A 15,778-nucleotide genomic window follows, 5' to 3' on the forward strand; every position below is an offset into this window, starting at 1 on the left:
AGGGGGATAGATAAGGATTTAATTCCTCAGTAGCCCTTAGACTTCAGTGCTGACATTAATGATTCCCCAAAGTAGATACAGATATCCAAATCCTCACATCTCAGGACTCATGTAATAATCTGTCAATTACCTTTAAAATTACTGTCAAAAGATTAATTTTTAAAACCACCTGATAATGCTTGCTTCCTAACTTTTAACCATTTTTCTGATCATGATCACTTATTACAAAATCCATTCACTTTATTTCTAGTAGAAACAAATTACTTGATTATAACCCTCTATCACTTCAATAAACTGTACTTAGACTTGCAAAGTTAGCAAAGTTCAGTACAGAAAACCTAAAAGGTAGAAGAGGTAGTAAGGCACAGAACCGTGGGTAGTCCCTCACTTCTGTATACTGCTTAGCAGCACAGCCACAAATGAGTGATGACAGACAGCAATTGTCCTAATCCAGGTCAATACAACAGCCAAAATATTTTGTAAACACTTCCTTTGGCTCTTTCTGGGTATCAAAACTATTCTGATTAAATAGCATGCTAAGAGCTTAATAGCAACAGAAGTGTTCAATAATATTTACTTATCTAACATCTTTTATCAACAATCTTAAAATCAACTAATACTAATCATAACTCAGTCAGTGAGAGGTAGGTATTAAGGCCAATTGCAAAGACCAAGAATTAGGAATGTGTGCCATTGAATAATCGTTGTGAGCTAAAGACTGCTGCTTTATATAGCTCCAAGTAAATAAAATGGAGTATCAACTCTCCTTCAACAAACCCAAAGTTAAGCACAAGAACTCAGTGTTAATGAGGAAGTGCCTTTTCTTAATATGTTTCATTTGTACTTAATTTTTACTGAAGTTTGATTTATTGAAGTTTAATTTTAGAAGATATTGTTTAGTCAATGATCTTATCAGAGAAAATTATAACACAGTATTTTAGATATTATATTATTTTTAATATTATATTGTTTTAAATATTAGATTCAAAGTCTACAGTATTACATATACCAATTATTTGAGATATCTTTCTATTTGAGGTGAAGGGTTTATGATAAGTATACACACCATCGTCCTTGTGATCAAAAGCTGAATCTGTGAGACAGATACCTAAGCAAAGGTGCAGTCTGTAACTATGAATAGTTCTGTATATGTGTGTAAAGTGAATGAACCTGTACTACTAGTAAAGTTCCTGTCCTTAGCCTCAGTAGCACCATGCTCTGAGTTAACTGGTTCAAACTATTAGATAAAAGTGATAACTAAAGGAATAGGAACAAAGAAAGGTTATATTTCATCATCTTAAGGTTTCACAGAGATGATTCAGATTTCCGATTCAAATTCCCACCTCCTGAAAAATGAGTTCTTAAATAACTCAACTCTTAAATCACAGAAGTGCAGTACTCTGAAATTATAATAAAGACTTAAGAAAATAGCCAATTACTACTGTGAAGAATACATAGCTATATGGAATATAGCTAAACAAAAGGAGAACTCAGTAAAAGAGAACATTTTTAATATTTTTAAACCAATAAAGATGCTTGTTTAGGATTCACATCAGTAGTCGCTAATTGGGTAAATGCTAAAGACTTACATTCAAGTGCTTGAAGGATTACTGCACAGAAATTTGATACTAAGAATCTTTGCTCAGATGCATCTCGGGCTCATTAAAGATGAGATGATGTAGGAAACAATAGTGGTATTTAAAGCCCAATCACTCTCAAGACAGGCTAAAATATACAGCTGTGAAGACATTCCACAAGTGGGGTCATTGACACCAAAAAATGGTATTAAGAAAAAAAAACACACCTCATACAGTCTGCTGGCATTTCATACCAACCATTGGAGGAGGTAGTAATATAAAGTATTGGAATTCAAAATATAAGGTCAGCACTAACTGTAAACATTGCTAAAGCATTGTATGTAATTCTTTAAATCATAATGTAGTGAAAAACAATTAGAATTCATACAAAACCAGATTTTTAAAAAGCAAATAATGGGAATATTTAGTAAATTTACTCAAATGAAGCTTAAATGATACAGAACTGAAAATATTAGAAATCTATATACAATAGAAAGTGAATATAAATTAGCCAACTCTATGAACAATTCCAGCTAAGCACACATACAAATACATATTTACCTCTTTCTTTTATATAGTAATAACACATACATACATGACATGACAATTCTGGCAAAAAAATTTCAGAGATATTAAAAATATTCTCAAGTTTTAAAGATGGTGTGGAATAAGTTTGAACAACATTCCACATGAATAGAAACCCCTGATTTAATTCCATAACTTTCATGCCAGAAGCATGGTTGGTTTTACTTTTTTTTAAAACAGATCTTGGTATCATATACATTGGCTTATTAATAATTAAGGCATTTTGTTTACACAGTATCTCAGTGTGGACAAAAAAAACTTTTAGTATTGATTATTTGCTATGATGTTTAAAACTTTCAAAGTCTTTCAACATAAGAAAATAGCTGCACACCATTTGAGTGTTTTCTTATAAAACACAATCTTAAAAAAAGTAATGATGATTGGTCTTTGCTTTTCCTAGTTATAAGTTTTGTCTTATTTTTTCACATAGTATGAAGTATATTCTTATGAAGGATTGCATTAAGATCCAGTAGTTCTTGCCAAGCAACCATATAAATCCCAAATGCAGCAAAGGTGAACAATCTTCATAGTGCACTTTCACCTTATTAAAGTTGAAGCTGCTCCTTTCGGATATTTTTCCACTTCAATGTGAAGTAGATTGTTAGGGTTTTGTTATTGGTTTCATACGTGGCTTTAAAAGAAAAAGGTTTTGATTTCTTCCACAGTTCACAGTTCTCCAATGAGACTTGTTTGGAAATCATATAGTCCAGGTATGTTTTGAATAACCAAATGCTCTTTAGTAGATGAAGTCTTTCAATGCAACTGTAATAAATAAGCATCTACATCCTTAGAAAATAAAACAAAAACATTTCATTAGCTAGTACAGTAAATATACATATACACAACCCCTTTCTTCTCCCTTTTTATTACTTGATTTGCCTCAGTTTCCCTTTGTAACCTTTGAGGGTAAATGATGTGGTGTACTCAACTTTTTAATCTGCATTTGTTTAGCACAGGGCCTGCACACAACAAGGGCTCAATAAATGTTTGCTAAGTGCTGAGTAAATGGTTTGGTTCTTGTGATCAAGCAATTCTGTCTTTATAGGTAGGCAAGATCATTAAATCATTCACAACAATTCTTTCAGTTTGATGATAGCCTATCTTTCTGATTTCTACCTTCAAGAAAACTATAATTGAGTGTTTAATCTTATAAAAGAGGTTTTTTATCATAGCTTAAGGAACTTCATAGAACTTTTAATCACTCCATATTGTCTTTATCTTAATCTCATGTTCACAATAAAGCTTCTTTCTTTATAAAAAATTACAATCCAAAGCAAATTTCTAAGAAAACATTAATTTTTCAGTTCTGTTACCAAGAATATAAGACCCCTCCAGAACAATGTGATATATCAGGTATGCTCTAAAGCATTCCAATTTCTTTCAGCTTTTATGCTCCACTCCCTCCTACTCCCGCGCCCCCCCCCCCCCCCCCCATTATCAAAAGAACAACAGAAAAATACTTCTGGAACTGATTTCTGTTTATATTTTAATCATTAAAAATTCTACAAAGTTAAATTATACAGTGGTAAAACACATGCTTGGTACATCATTTTGTTTCTTTCCTTGAAAAGTATCCAAGAAAATTTTTACAATTAAGTCTATAACATAAATCCTCTTATTTAGTATATTTTTAAATTAAAAAACAATTTTATATTTCTGACTAATGCCCATTTATGATAGCAATATGCTCAGTAAAAGGGTGGAAAATTTTAACAATGACTTTTTTGCAATTATATGTGTTTTATATACCAATATTTTCTGTAGTTTAAATATTAAAATCTAATGTACCTTTTCCTTTAAGAGACAAATATATCAATAAAGACCAATATCAAATTCATATTGTGATTTGAACAGTATACTTTCCTAAAGAGCATGATATTAGCAATAGTCAAGTAAAATATAACACCCCAAAACCATTTAATTGTATTCCTCACTTAATCTTCAGATGCCTTCCTTACCTGAATTTTTAACTTTTTCAAATATTTTTCTTTAATTGGAACTAGGTCATTAAACAACCTCCAACATATTATTTCTGTGGCTATATTTCAAACACATTCAATGGGTAATTTTGTGCTCCCTGTCAAAGTCACATTCATATCCAGAAGACCATAAACATTTGCAAATATGAAACTGACTGCAGATCTTACTGAATAGTACTGAATTACTTTGTCTCAAGATTTGAAAGAATTCATTTATAAATGCATACTTACATATTATTTCTAAATTTTAATTAAGCTTAAATATTAATTTTTAACCTTAAATTTTTAAGCTTAAATACAGATTACCTTAGCTATATTACCAGTATATCCTGGAACCAAAGTAAGATGGTTTTCTTGTTCCCACAATCTGCTTAATTGTTGTTTTAAAATATGAATATTTCTAGGAGGAAAAAAGAAAATGCAAATATGATATGAACTTTGGTAGTAAATGAAAATAGTTTTAAAATTTTCAAGTATTTATTAGAGAATATTATATTACTGAAGTCAGGCAACTCTTTAAAATAGTACATGCCAATCACAGAAATTAAAGGTTATTTGTTAATGCGGGTAAGAATACTAGGCACAAAGCATTTATATAACTTGTTGTTGGGTATAGAGTAGGACATTTTGAGAATTTAAAAAGAAAACTGTAAACTTTAAGGAAATCTTTGGGAGACATTTTTAGTAGCTTCATGATAATCTTGTTCATTTGGTAGAATACCTACATATTTTCATAGCAAGGCAATACTCAAATTATGATGATTATAATATAGTTTTTTAGAATTGCAACACTCAAAGTGCGATACTAAATACTAAATCTAATTGCAATACTCAAAATTTGATGGTTATAATACAGTTCTTAGAATTGGATTCTAAGGTTAGTGTCTAGGTAGCTAAAGGACTCTGCAGGATACCTCCATTCCTGTGCCTCGTTACTTATTCCACTAAGGACTATCTCTTTTTCTCTCTCTTACTCATTATAATGGTTAAATCACTGCTGTGCTTTTTCCTTCTAAAATGAGGAGGAGGGTTCTGCTAAAAGAAGAGGTTACTGGGCTCTGAAATTCAACTTCTATATGTAATTTTCACATATGAACAGTATCCCAATTTAGTATTTCCCTGAAAATAAAGAGAATATTATATACTGATGATCACAGAATAAAATTATCACCTAGTTAAATCCAACTGCTTTTCTGGGGGAAAAAAGTGAAATAAAATAAAATTTAGAAGCATACGGTTATCTTTAAAGGTATACTCACCCATCATTTATAATTTCTGTTTTGGATGATAGTTCTGACCACCACCTTTTTATGACTGCTTGAAGCCAGTTTAAACCAACTATTATATATCTGAAATGACATTTTGTTACAAAATTCAAGTATTTTCATCTAAGAAGCCTTTACACAAATACTTCCACTACTCAGAAATAAACCAACGCAAATATTACATTGACCTTTCCCTCTTCTAAACATTTATTTCACAAAACTGCATTTTATATAACTTGTTTATAGATGTTTCTGTAATTGTCTTTAGTCACTTCATATTCTTTTCCTAACTGGACTATAAGCAAGTTAAAAAGAGAAACCATGTATGTTTTAAGGAGCTCAATCTACTACTAATGCACTCACAGGGCACAGAATGTTGAAAAAGAAAAAATGACTTGAGATTCAGATCAGCACTTACTCTTCAAATTTGCTTTTAAGTAGTGACTTTACAAGAGGCAACAAGTCTACACAGCAGCCAAGTGAGATGTACTGTTTTTCTTCTTGTAAACTAAAATAAATACAAGTCATAAAAATATGAATAGGTCATAATTTGTCTTTTTTAAACTAATTTATTTTTTGAAAAATATTTTTTTTTACCTATTGGTAAGCACAGGAAGACAATCCACCACCACTCCAAGGTCTTCTATCCTGTGGGTACAAAAAGAATAGCATTACTTAGAGAGATAATTTCTTCAATTATTTTCATACTAGAGGCCTGGTGCACTGGAGGCGGGGGGGTTGTCCCTCAGCCAAGCCTGTGCCCTCTTGCAGTCCGGGACCCCTTGGGAGGTCTCTAACTGCCGGCTTAGGGTTTTATATAGGATGACCTTCACACTGCCTTTGAAAATTTCACTCATTCAACAAATAATCCAAGTGTGTATGATTAGCCAGATGTTGGGGGTACATCAGTAAACAAAGAGATAGGACTTGCATTCTAGAGTGTGTGTGTGTGTATGTGAGAGAGAGAGAGAGAGAGAGAGAGAGAGAGAGAGAGAGTTGGAGGTGGGTGGGAGAATGCAGAGACAGACAATCCTATATAATAAAAGGCTAATATGGAAATCGACTAAATGGTGGAACAACCGGTTGCTATGACACACACTGACCACCAGGGGGCAGACTCTCAACACAGAAGCTGACCCCTGGTGGTCAGTGTGCTCCCACAAGGGGAGCACTGCTCAGCCAGAAGCCAGGCTGACAGGTGGCAAGCACCGTGGCAGTAGCAGGAGCCTCTCCTGCCTCCGCAGCAGTTGGACATCCCCCGAGTGCTCCCAGACTGCGAGAGGGCATAGGCTGGGCTGAGGGACCCCCCACCCCAAGTGTGTGATTTTTGGGCACCAGGCCTCTAGAAAACATATAAACAAGTAAAATATATAGAACATGCAGATGGTGGTAAATGCTACAGAGAAAAATAAAACAGAAAAGATAGATAGGAGTAAAGAAATGTATATTTTTAAATAAGGTGGCAAAGGAAGGCCTCACTAAGGTAACATTTGAGAAGGTAATATTTAAAATTTCCACTCAAAGGTGATTCTTAAAGGTTTAGTTTTCCAATATTGGTATCTCTTAGTATAATGGATAAGAAGCTTAGAGAAGCCCTAGTTGGTTTGGCTCAGTGGATAGAGCATTGGCCTGTGGACTGAAGGGTTCCAGGTTCGATTCTGGTACAGGGCACATGCCCGGGTTGCAGGCTCGATTCCCCAGTAAGGGGCGTGCAGAAGGCAACCAATCAATGATTCTCAACACTGATGTTTCTAACTCTCTCTCCCTCTCCCTTCATCTCTGAAATCAATAAAAATATATTATAAAAAAAAAGAATATTAGAGAAGGTAACAGCTTTATTCAGTCTGATAAAACTGATGGTTTCCTTTATTTTGGTTACTCTTAGACTGGTGTTGAATGCAATTTAAACTATATTGTTTCTATTAAAGCTAAACGTAGTTTAGCCAGTAATAACAAAAAATAAGAGGCACTTGTAAATAGCATACTAGAAATTACTTTTTATTGAACAAAAAGGTCACACTTACCTCACCAAATAAGCTACAAGTTCACTTATACTTCTCTTTTTCCAGAAAGTTAAAGCTACATTCAATCTCAAATTCCTGCTGAACAAAACTTGTGCCATTGTTTCATGATCCTGAGAAACCTGAAAGGTAATAATCTAATTTCTTAAAAAGCACACTGAAACATGATATGAAATAATTTTCTTAATTAAATTATTCTGGTAGACATATTTTAAAATTATACAAAGGTGGTGATTACCAGAGGGAAAGGAGGGTGGGGCAGATAGAAGAAGGTAATGGGGGATAAACAGTGATGGAAGGAGACTTGACTTGAGATGGTAGGCACACAATACAATATATAGATAATGTATTATAGGGTTGTACACCTGAAACCTATGTAATTTTATTAACTAAAGTCACACCAATAAATTCAATAAAAATTAAAAATAAAAATAAAAAAAATTATACAAAGGTGACTCCATTTACAAAACATATAAACAAAAAATATATATTCAGATCCTTTGTTTACAATGTTCAACTGTAATACATATACATACAGATATATATTACAGTTGAACATTGTAAACAAAGGATCTGAATACACTTAGGACCTATTTATTTTTTACCAGTACTTTTCCTTACTTGCTACCATTTTTCTTTTAAATATCAATAATAAATTGTTTTTAGGTCACCTATTAAAGGATTCAATTTATAATATGGATTAAAGGAAAAGGTAAAGATAGCCTAGTCATTATCTATTGAATAGCTTATGAGAAGGGAACCAAAAAAATTCAGTTATGTGACAAGCATTTAAATTGATTCATTTATTCATGTTTTCTATATAATAATATATTCCTGTTATTAAAAATTTAAATAATGCAGAACTGAATAAGATTAAAAGTAGCTACTCTACCTGCACACAAAACATCTTATATCACTGCCCAGAGGTAATCAGTTACCAGATTGTTATGCATCTTTCCAAAACCATTTCTAGAGAGACAAATTAGGCATTTATAAAATGAAAATATTATGTGTATTTTTGAAAACCTTACTTTTTCACTATACATTAGGAGGATTTTTCAATGTCAAAGCATAGATCAAACTCATTTTTGAAAAGCAATTACATATTCTCTAGTCTTTATGTTTATTTAGATTGATTCTGATTTTTCCCTATTAAAACTATGCATCAATGAACATTCTTATACATGTAAATATGTGCACTTGCACAGATACTTCTGTAGGATCGATTTTAGAACTGGAACAGTTAGATCAAGGTTATGTGTATTTGAACTTTGACAAAATAATATGGTATTACTTTTAGAATTTTAGATCAAGCACTAGCCAATCAGGAAAAAGGGTTATTTTATAGATAAATCAATAAATGTATTAGTTAAGTATGAGTATAAGGAAGGTTTATGAAAAGTAATCAAAATAAGAGAGCAGCCCTAGCCAGTTTGGCTCAGTGGACAGAGCCTCGGCCTGTGGACAAAAGGGTCCTGGGTTCAATTCCTGTCAAGGGCACGTACCTGGGTTGCAGGCTCCTCCCAGGCCTGGCCCTGGTAGGGGCATGTGCAGGAGGCAACCAATCGATGTGTTTCTCTCACATCAATGTTTCTCTCTGTCTTTCCCTCTCTTCAAAAAAAAAAGGAAAAACATCCTTGGGTGAGGATTAATAATAATAATAATAATAAAATCAGAGAGCAAAGTAAAAAGAGGGCCTTGAAAAAATGACTTGAATCCTGGAAACCAAGATGGCGGCATAGGTAAGCACCTAAACTGCTGCCTCGCACAACAATTTCAAAACTACAACTAAAAGACAGAACGGACACCATCCAGAACCACAGGAAAGCTGGCTGAGTGAAAATTCTACAACTAGAAGGAAAGAGAAAAGCTCACAGAGAATTGGAGGTACGGCAAAGGGTCTTTGTGCGCGCAGAGAGGAAGGGCGGCTGAGAGCCTGGCTGACTTTCTCTGGCGGAAGGGGGAAGGAAGCCCCCGACCGCACTGAACCCCAGTTCTGACTGCACTGAACCCCAGTTCCAGGCGAGCCCCTGGGGACCCACGCCCTTACGGGGGGAGTCTGAACTCTCGGGCGGAGACACGGGAGCCGGGGAAGGCGGAGGACTGAAAGCGCGCACGCGCCAGTGCGCACAAAGGCTGCGGAGGTTGCCACAGGCTTTCCCTAGTGGAAGGGAGTCAGAGGCTCCTGAATGCACTGAGCCCCAGTTCTGACTGCACTGAACCCCAGTTCCAGGCGAGCCCCTGGGGACCCACGCTCTTGTGGGGGGAGTCTGGACTCTCGGGCGGAGACTCCGGAGCCGGGGAAGGCGGAGGACTGAAAGCGCGCGCGCGCACGCCAATGCGCACAAAGGCTGCGGAGGTTGCCACAGGCTTTCCCTAGTGTAAGGGAGTCGGAGGTTCCTGACTCCACTGGGCCCCAGTTCTGACTGCACTGAACCCCGGTTCCAGGCGAGCCCCTGGGGACCCACGCTCTTGTCGGGGGAGTCTGGACTCTTGGGCAGAGACTCAGGAGCCAGGGAAGGCGGAGGACTGAAAGCGCGTGCGCGCGTGCCAGTGTGCACAAAGGCTGCGGAGGTTGCCACAGGCTTTCCCTAGTGTAAGGGAGTCGGAGGTCCCTGACTGCACTGAACCCCGCTCCAGGTGAGCCCCTGGGGACCCACGCTCTTGTGGGGGGAGTCTGGACTCTCGGGCAGAGACTCAGGAGCCAGGGAAGGTGGAGGTCTGAAGGCGCGCACGTGCGCGCAAGGGTAAGGCTGACAGGAAGCCAAGACTGAGACTCCACCCCATCCAAGCTGAGCACAGAGGCTATTGCAATTTGGCAAGTCTAATCCTATAAGGCTGTCTCCAGCACCGAACTTCTCCCAGCATAGACACAGCTGATCCTTACAGCCAACTGGCCTGGAGGTCAATTCTTCCCAGTGATACCAACAACAATCAAGACTTAATTACAACAAGGCTGTACACACAGTCCACAAAGGGGTGCACCAAGAGTGTCCACCTCAGGTTAACTGGGGAGGCAGACCCACTGGGCCATATTGGAAACCTAGCACACAAATCTACCTTACCAACTCAGGGAAGCAGTGAAAATGCGGCGTCAAAGAATCAGATCACAAACGAAAGAAATGGAGGAAAACAAACGACTGGATATAGAATTCAAAACCACGGTTATAAGGCTTTTTAAGAATATCCTAGAAAAGGCCGATAAATATAACGAGACCCTCGAAGATATGAAAAAGGACCAACTAGAAATTAAACATACACTGACTGAAATAAAAAATATTATACAGAGACCCCAAAACAGACAAGAGGAACACAAAAATCAAGTCAAAGAATTGAAACACAAAGAAGCAAAAAACACTCAACCGAAAAAGCAAAAAGCAAAAAAAAAAATCCAAAAAGTTGAAAATAGTGTAAGAAGCCTCTGGGACAACTTCAAGCGTACCAACATCAGAATTATGGGGGTGCCAGAAGAAGAGAGAGAGCAAGATACTGAAAACCTATTTGAAGAAATAATGACAGAAAACTTCCCCCACCTGGTGAAAGAAATAGACTTACAAGTCCAGGAAGCGCACAGAACCCCAAACAAAAGGAATCCAAAGAGGACCACACCAAGACACATTATAATTAAAATGCCAAGAGCAAAAGACAAAGAGAGAATATTAAAAGCAGCAAGAGAAAAACAGTTAATTACCTACAAGGGAGCACCCATACGATTGTCAGCTGATTTCTCAACAGAAACTATGCAGGCCAGAAGGGAGTGGCAAGAAATTTTCAATGTGATGAATAGCAAGAACCTACAACCAAGATTACTCTACCCAGCAAAGCTATCATTCAGAATTGAAGGGAAGATAAAGAGCTTCACAGACAAGAAAAAGCTAAAGGAGTTAATCACCACCAAACCAGTATTATATGAAATGCTGAAAGGTATTCTTAAAGAAGAGGAAGAAGAAAAAAGTAAAGAGAAAAATTATGAACAACAAATACATATCTATCAACAAGTGAACCTAAAAATCAAGTGAATTAAAAACCTGAGGAACAGAATAATCTGGTGAATATAATAGAATCAGGGGCATAGAAAGGGAGTGGACTGATAATTCTCAGGGGGAAAGGGGTATGGGGGGTTCATGAAGAGACTGGACAAAAATCATACACCTATGGATGAGGACAGTGCGGGGGAGGTAAGGGCAGAAGGTGGGGTGGGAACTGGGTGGAGGGGAGCTATGGGGGGAAAAAGGAGAAATAATTGTAATAATCTGAATAAAGATTTATTTAAAAAAAAAAAAGAAAAAATGTCTTATACCATGGCACTAATTCAAATACACAACTTAAATTTTTTTAAAGGCATTTGCACTCAATGTTTATTCTCTCAATTCAACTGAGGAATCAACCTAGATCCCAATCAAGGCCAGATTTCTAGGTTATATAGTTACATGTTCCTTTCCTTCAAGGTATGTAGTTTCTATGATTATCTGATTAGTGTTGGCCACTTCACTTCTATAACTACATGAAAGTAGGAGCAGTGTCTACTTTTTACCCACCAATCTATCTCCTTAGAGCCTGCAGAATGCATTACACAGTAGAGAACCTTCAATAAATATTTGTGAATGAATTATTATGACAGTGATTCTCTTTAACACTAAGGTTTAGTTACCATCCTATTCTCTAGGCGCCATGATAATTCAATATTAAGCCAAATTTTCCTTCCTTCCTCTTTTCTTACATATACTATACACACTTTCTTCATTCTCCTATCATTGCTAACTTTCTATTATTTCAGTATCAAATTTTTTGAGAACATTTTCACTGGCAAAAAGAATCTTTTTTTTGCATCACTTCATTATGGTTTTAGTTTAATAATAATGTATTTTCTACCTTTCTTTATTTCTTCTTTACTTGTAATTATAATCCTAAATATGATGCTCATCTTCATTCAACTATACCACGCATGGACATTTTAGTTAAAAAAAACTTTTTCTGCTTGTATGATACAGAAAATGCTTTTAAAGCTGTTATGCCAGAGAGAAACAATACTAAGTTTACCAAATCATAGTAAAGAAATTAAGGTATATTCAATGTAATGTTGTGTATCTATTAAAAAATTATAGAACTGTCAATCACATGGAAAAATGTCTAAATTTATTAAACATCAAATTATAAAATATGTGTACAGTATGAAAAGATACATTAAAAATACTGAATATAAACTATAATTGAAGAATAAAAAAAAGACTGTGTATCTCTTTGACATTCTTGCTTTGGTGAGGCAAGTGTGCCTCTTAGGCTCAACAAGAATTTAAACAGCTGTAAGAACAGAACTCATCATTTACTCAATTCATGGGAGCAGGGCTCATCTTCTTTTACAAAGCTTTGACAGATGAAAGCTTCCATTAATATCTAAGTACAACTGAAACATCTGAAATTGATAAAAAAAAAAAGGAGGAAAATAATAAACTCTCCCTTCCCATACTATGTTACAGACTAATAACTATTATGCATTGTGTAGCGTATATTGTTCTTAAATTTAAACTCACATATACATGTCATTCAGGTATACGGTTTCTGTTAAAATCCTTCTTAGAATGAAACAAAAATGTTTTTGCTTTGTTAAAAATCCTATCTAATAAAGAAGGAATATGCTAATTGACCCTCATGCCATCACAAAGATGGCAGCGCCCACAGCCAATAAGGAGGGAATATGCTAATTGACTGCCCTGCCCTCAAAGATGGCGGCACCCAGTCTCCTCAGCCCTGCCGGGGTGGCAGGCACACGGCAAGGCTGGGCCTGCCCCCAGGCGGGTCCAGCCTCTCTGTGCACCTGCCTCCAGAGTCCCCCAGTCCCCTCAGCCCCCCAGCTGCCTAGGGCCGGCCCAAGGCGCAGGTAACCAGGGCTAGCCGAGGCTTGCACTGCCAGCAGTGGCAGCAGCAGAGGTGTGATGGGGCGTCGCCTTCCCCTGATCGCCAGGTTGCCTCCCGCCCCTGAGGGCTCCCAGATTGTGAGAGGGGGCAGGCAGGGCTGAGGGACCCCCCTCCAGTACATGAATTTTCATGCACCGGGCCTCTAGTAAATAAATAAAGCCCAACTGGCATGGCTTAGCGGTTGAACATTGAGCAACCAACCAGGAGGTCACAGTTTGATTCTAGTTAGGGCACATGCCCAGGCTACGGGCTCAATCCCTTGTGTGGGGTGTGCAGGAGGCAGCCCATTAATGATTCTCTCTCATCACTGATGTTTTTATCTCTCTCTCTCTCGGATTTCCTCTCTGAAATCAATAAAAATTTATTTAAAAAATAATAAATAAATAAAATTTAATACTGTTATTTCCAAATGTTGAGATTATGGATAATTTTTTCCTTTGGGTTTATTTTCTACAACATATACAATAAACAAGTAATAATTATTATAAACTTTATCAAACCATTTTTTCAAATGATTCTTATAAATTACTTTCTTGAGATATAAGTTACAGACCATAAAACTCATCCATTAAAAGTATGTGATTCAATTATTATAACCAGTTTACAGAGTTGCGCCACCATCATAACAATCCAGTTTTAGAATGTTTTTATCATCCCCTAAAAATTCCCTTGAGCCTATTCAAATAACTAATTTTGCCAGAGCCAGAAGAACAGCATACCTTAGTAGGTTCGCCAAAATAAAATGTCTACTAGGTAATTTTGAGAGCCCAACAAAATGTGTTTGGATAACTGGTTTTGGTGGTCCACTTTTTTTTTAAATATATTTTTAATGATTTCAGAGAAGGAGGGAAAGGGAGAGGGAGAGGGAGCGGGAGCGGGAGACAACAATGACGAGAAAGAATCATTGATCAGCTGCCTCTTTTACACCTGCCATGGGGGATCAAGCCCACAATCCAGGTATGTGCCCTGACCAAGAATTGAACTGTAACCTCCTAGTTCATAGGTTGACACTCAACAATGCCAGCCAGGCTGGTGGTCTACTTTGTAAGCAAGATTTCTTTTACCTTCCTTTAAATCTCTACTGGCCAACCTGTCATTCTGGGTATTTACAGCGGCTTGTCAATCATTTGAAGTTACCTCAGATATCACTAATTTAAGAGAAATGGAATAAACTACTGAGTCAAATTTGGTTAATCAGGAAAACTGTGTCAGGAGTTACAATCATTCAAATAAATCTGAATTCAATGTGTGGCAATTATTCAAATAGCAGAATATGACAAAGAAAAAAACAAGAGTATAGCAATAATAAAAGTTAAGTTTACAAACTTAACTTACCTCAGAAAAAAACCCACTGTATTTTGATGATGCGCTTTCTGTCTGTGAAGAACCAGAATCACTGGAGTTAAGCAAATATGTTCGACTATCATGGTGTAATTTTTCAGGCAGGTGGCCTGCACAAGCCAGTTCATTTTCTTTATTTGCCATGTCACAGCCCCCACTTCTAGGGGACTGTTTCTTTTTAAAACAAGAATTTGGAAAAGAATAATGAACTTTCTTTCTGTGATAGATCACCTTATGTAGTTTATCTGGGCTTTTAACAGCGTGTCCAACTGTTCTGTAAAAATGAAAAAAGATCCACATTAAAACCTTTAAAAGTTTTTAAACAGAAAGATTTAATAGGCCACATTTTGTGATTACAATCCAGTGAAATTAGAAGTAAACAGAATTTTTAAAAATCTTAAATTTTAGATTAAAGAGGGAAATTACAAACCATCTGAAAAGCAATGAACAGGACGATAATTTATACCAAATGAAAATAAAGAGGCATAATAACTAGATGCTTTTAATTTTTAAAAATATATTTTATTGATTTTTTACAGAGAGGAAGGGAGAGGGATAGAGAGTTAGAAATATCGATGAGAGAGAAACATTAATCAGCTGCCTCCTGCACACTCCCCAATGGGTATGTGCCCGCAACCAAGGTACATGCCCTTGACCAGAATCGAACCTGGGACCCTTGAATCCGCAGGCCGACGCTCTATCCACTGAGCCAAACTGGTTAGGGCAACTAGATGCTTTTAAAATGAAATATTACAGGCCATTTTTGGAGTAAGAAAATTATAACAATTTCTAATCACCTAAACTTTTTCTAACAAAGTGACAAATAATTAATTTGAATATTTTAAAGTTTATTATTATTAAGTTGAAGTATACTTAATTTTATTTGAATAAGAAACCACATCTCATGGTTTAGTATAGTGGTTTTCAAAAGTTTTGGCCTCGGGAGGTTTTGCACTCTTACAAATTCTTAAAGTCTCCTGAACAGACACTTCTCCCAATAAGACGTAGAAATGGCCAACAGATATATGAAAAGATGTGTTCAAATTTCATTAGCTATTAGGAAAATGCAAATCAAAACTACAATGAGATAGCAC

General features: G+C 36.3%; 1 protein-coding gene across 1 annotated transcript in view; it reads right to left on the bottom strand.

Moving 5' to 3' along the window:
- Window positions 1-973: 973 nt before the first annotated feature.
- The window catches only part of KATNBL1 (katanin regulatory subunit B1 like 1), a 58,846-nt gene continuing 44,041 nt past the window's right edge, over window positions 974-15,778 (bottom strand). The window contains exons 4-10 of the mRNA XM_080680459.1: window positions 14,679-14,958; window positions 7,431-7,549; window positions 6,004-6,054; window positions 5,825-5,914; window positions 5,401-5,490; window positions 4,448-4,541; window positions 974-2,948 (exon numbers count right to left, since the gene is read on the bottom strand). Coding sequence (XP_080536585.1) covers window positions 2,916-2,948; window positions 4,448-4,541; window positions 5,401-5,490; window positions 5,825-5,914; window positions 6,004-6,054; window positions 7,431-7,549; window positions 14,679-14,958 — 757 coding nt within the window. The 3' untranslated portion in view covers window positions 974-2,915. The remainder of the gene's footprint in view (window positions 2,949-4,447; window positions 4,542-5,400; window positions 5,491-5,824; window positions 5,915-6,003; window positions 6,055-7,430; window positions 7,550-14,678; window positions 14,959-15,778) is intronic.

Source organism: Plecotus auritus, assembly GCF_963455305.1.
Source record: "Plecotus auritus genome assembly, chromosome: 1".
Classification (NCBI taxonomy): Eukaryota; Metazoa; Chordata; class Mammalia; order Chiroptera; family Vespertilionidae; genus Plecotus; species Plecotus auritus.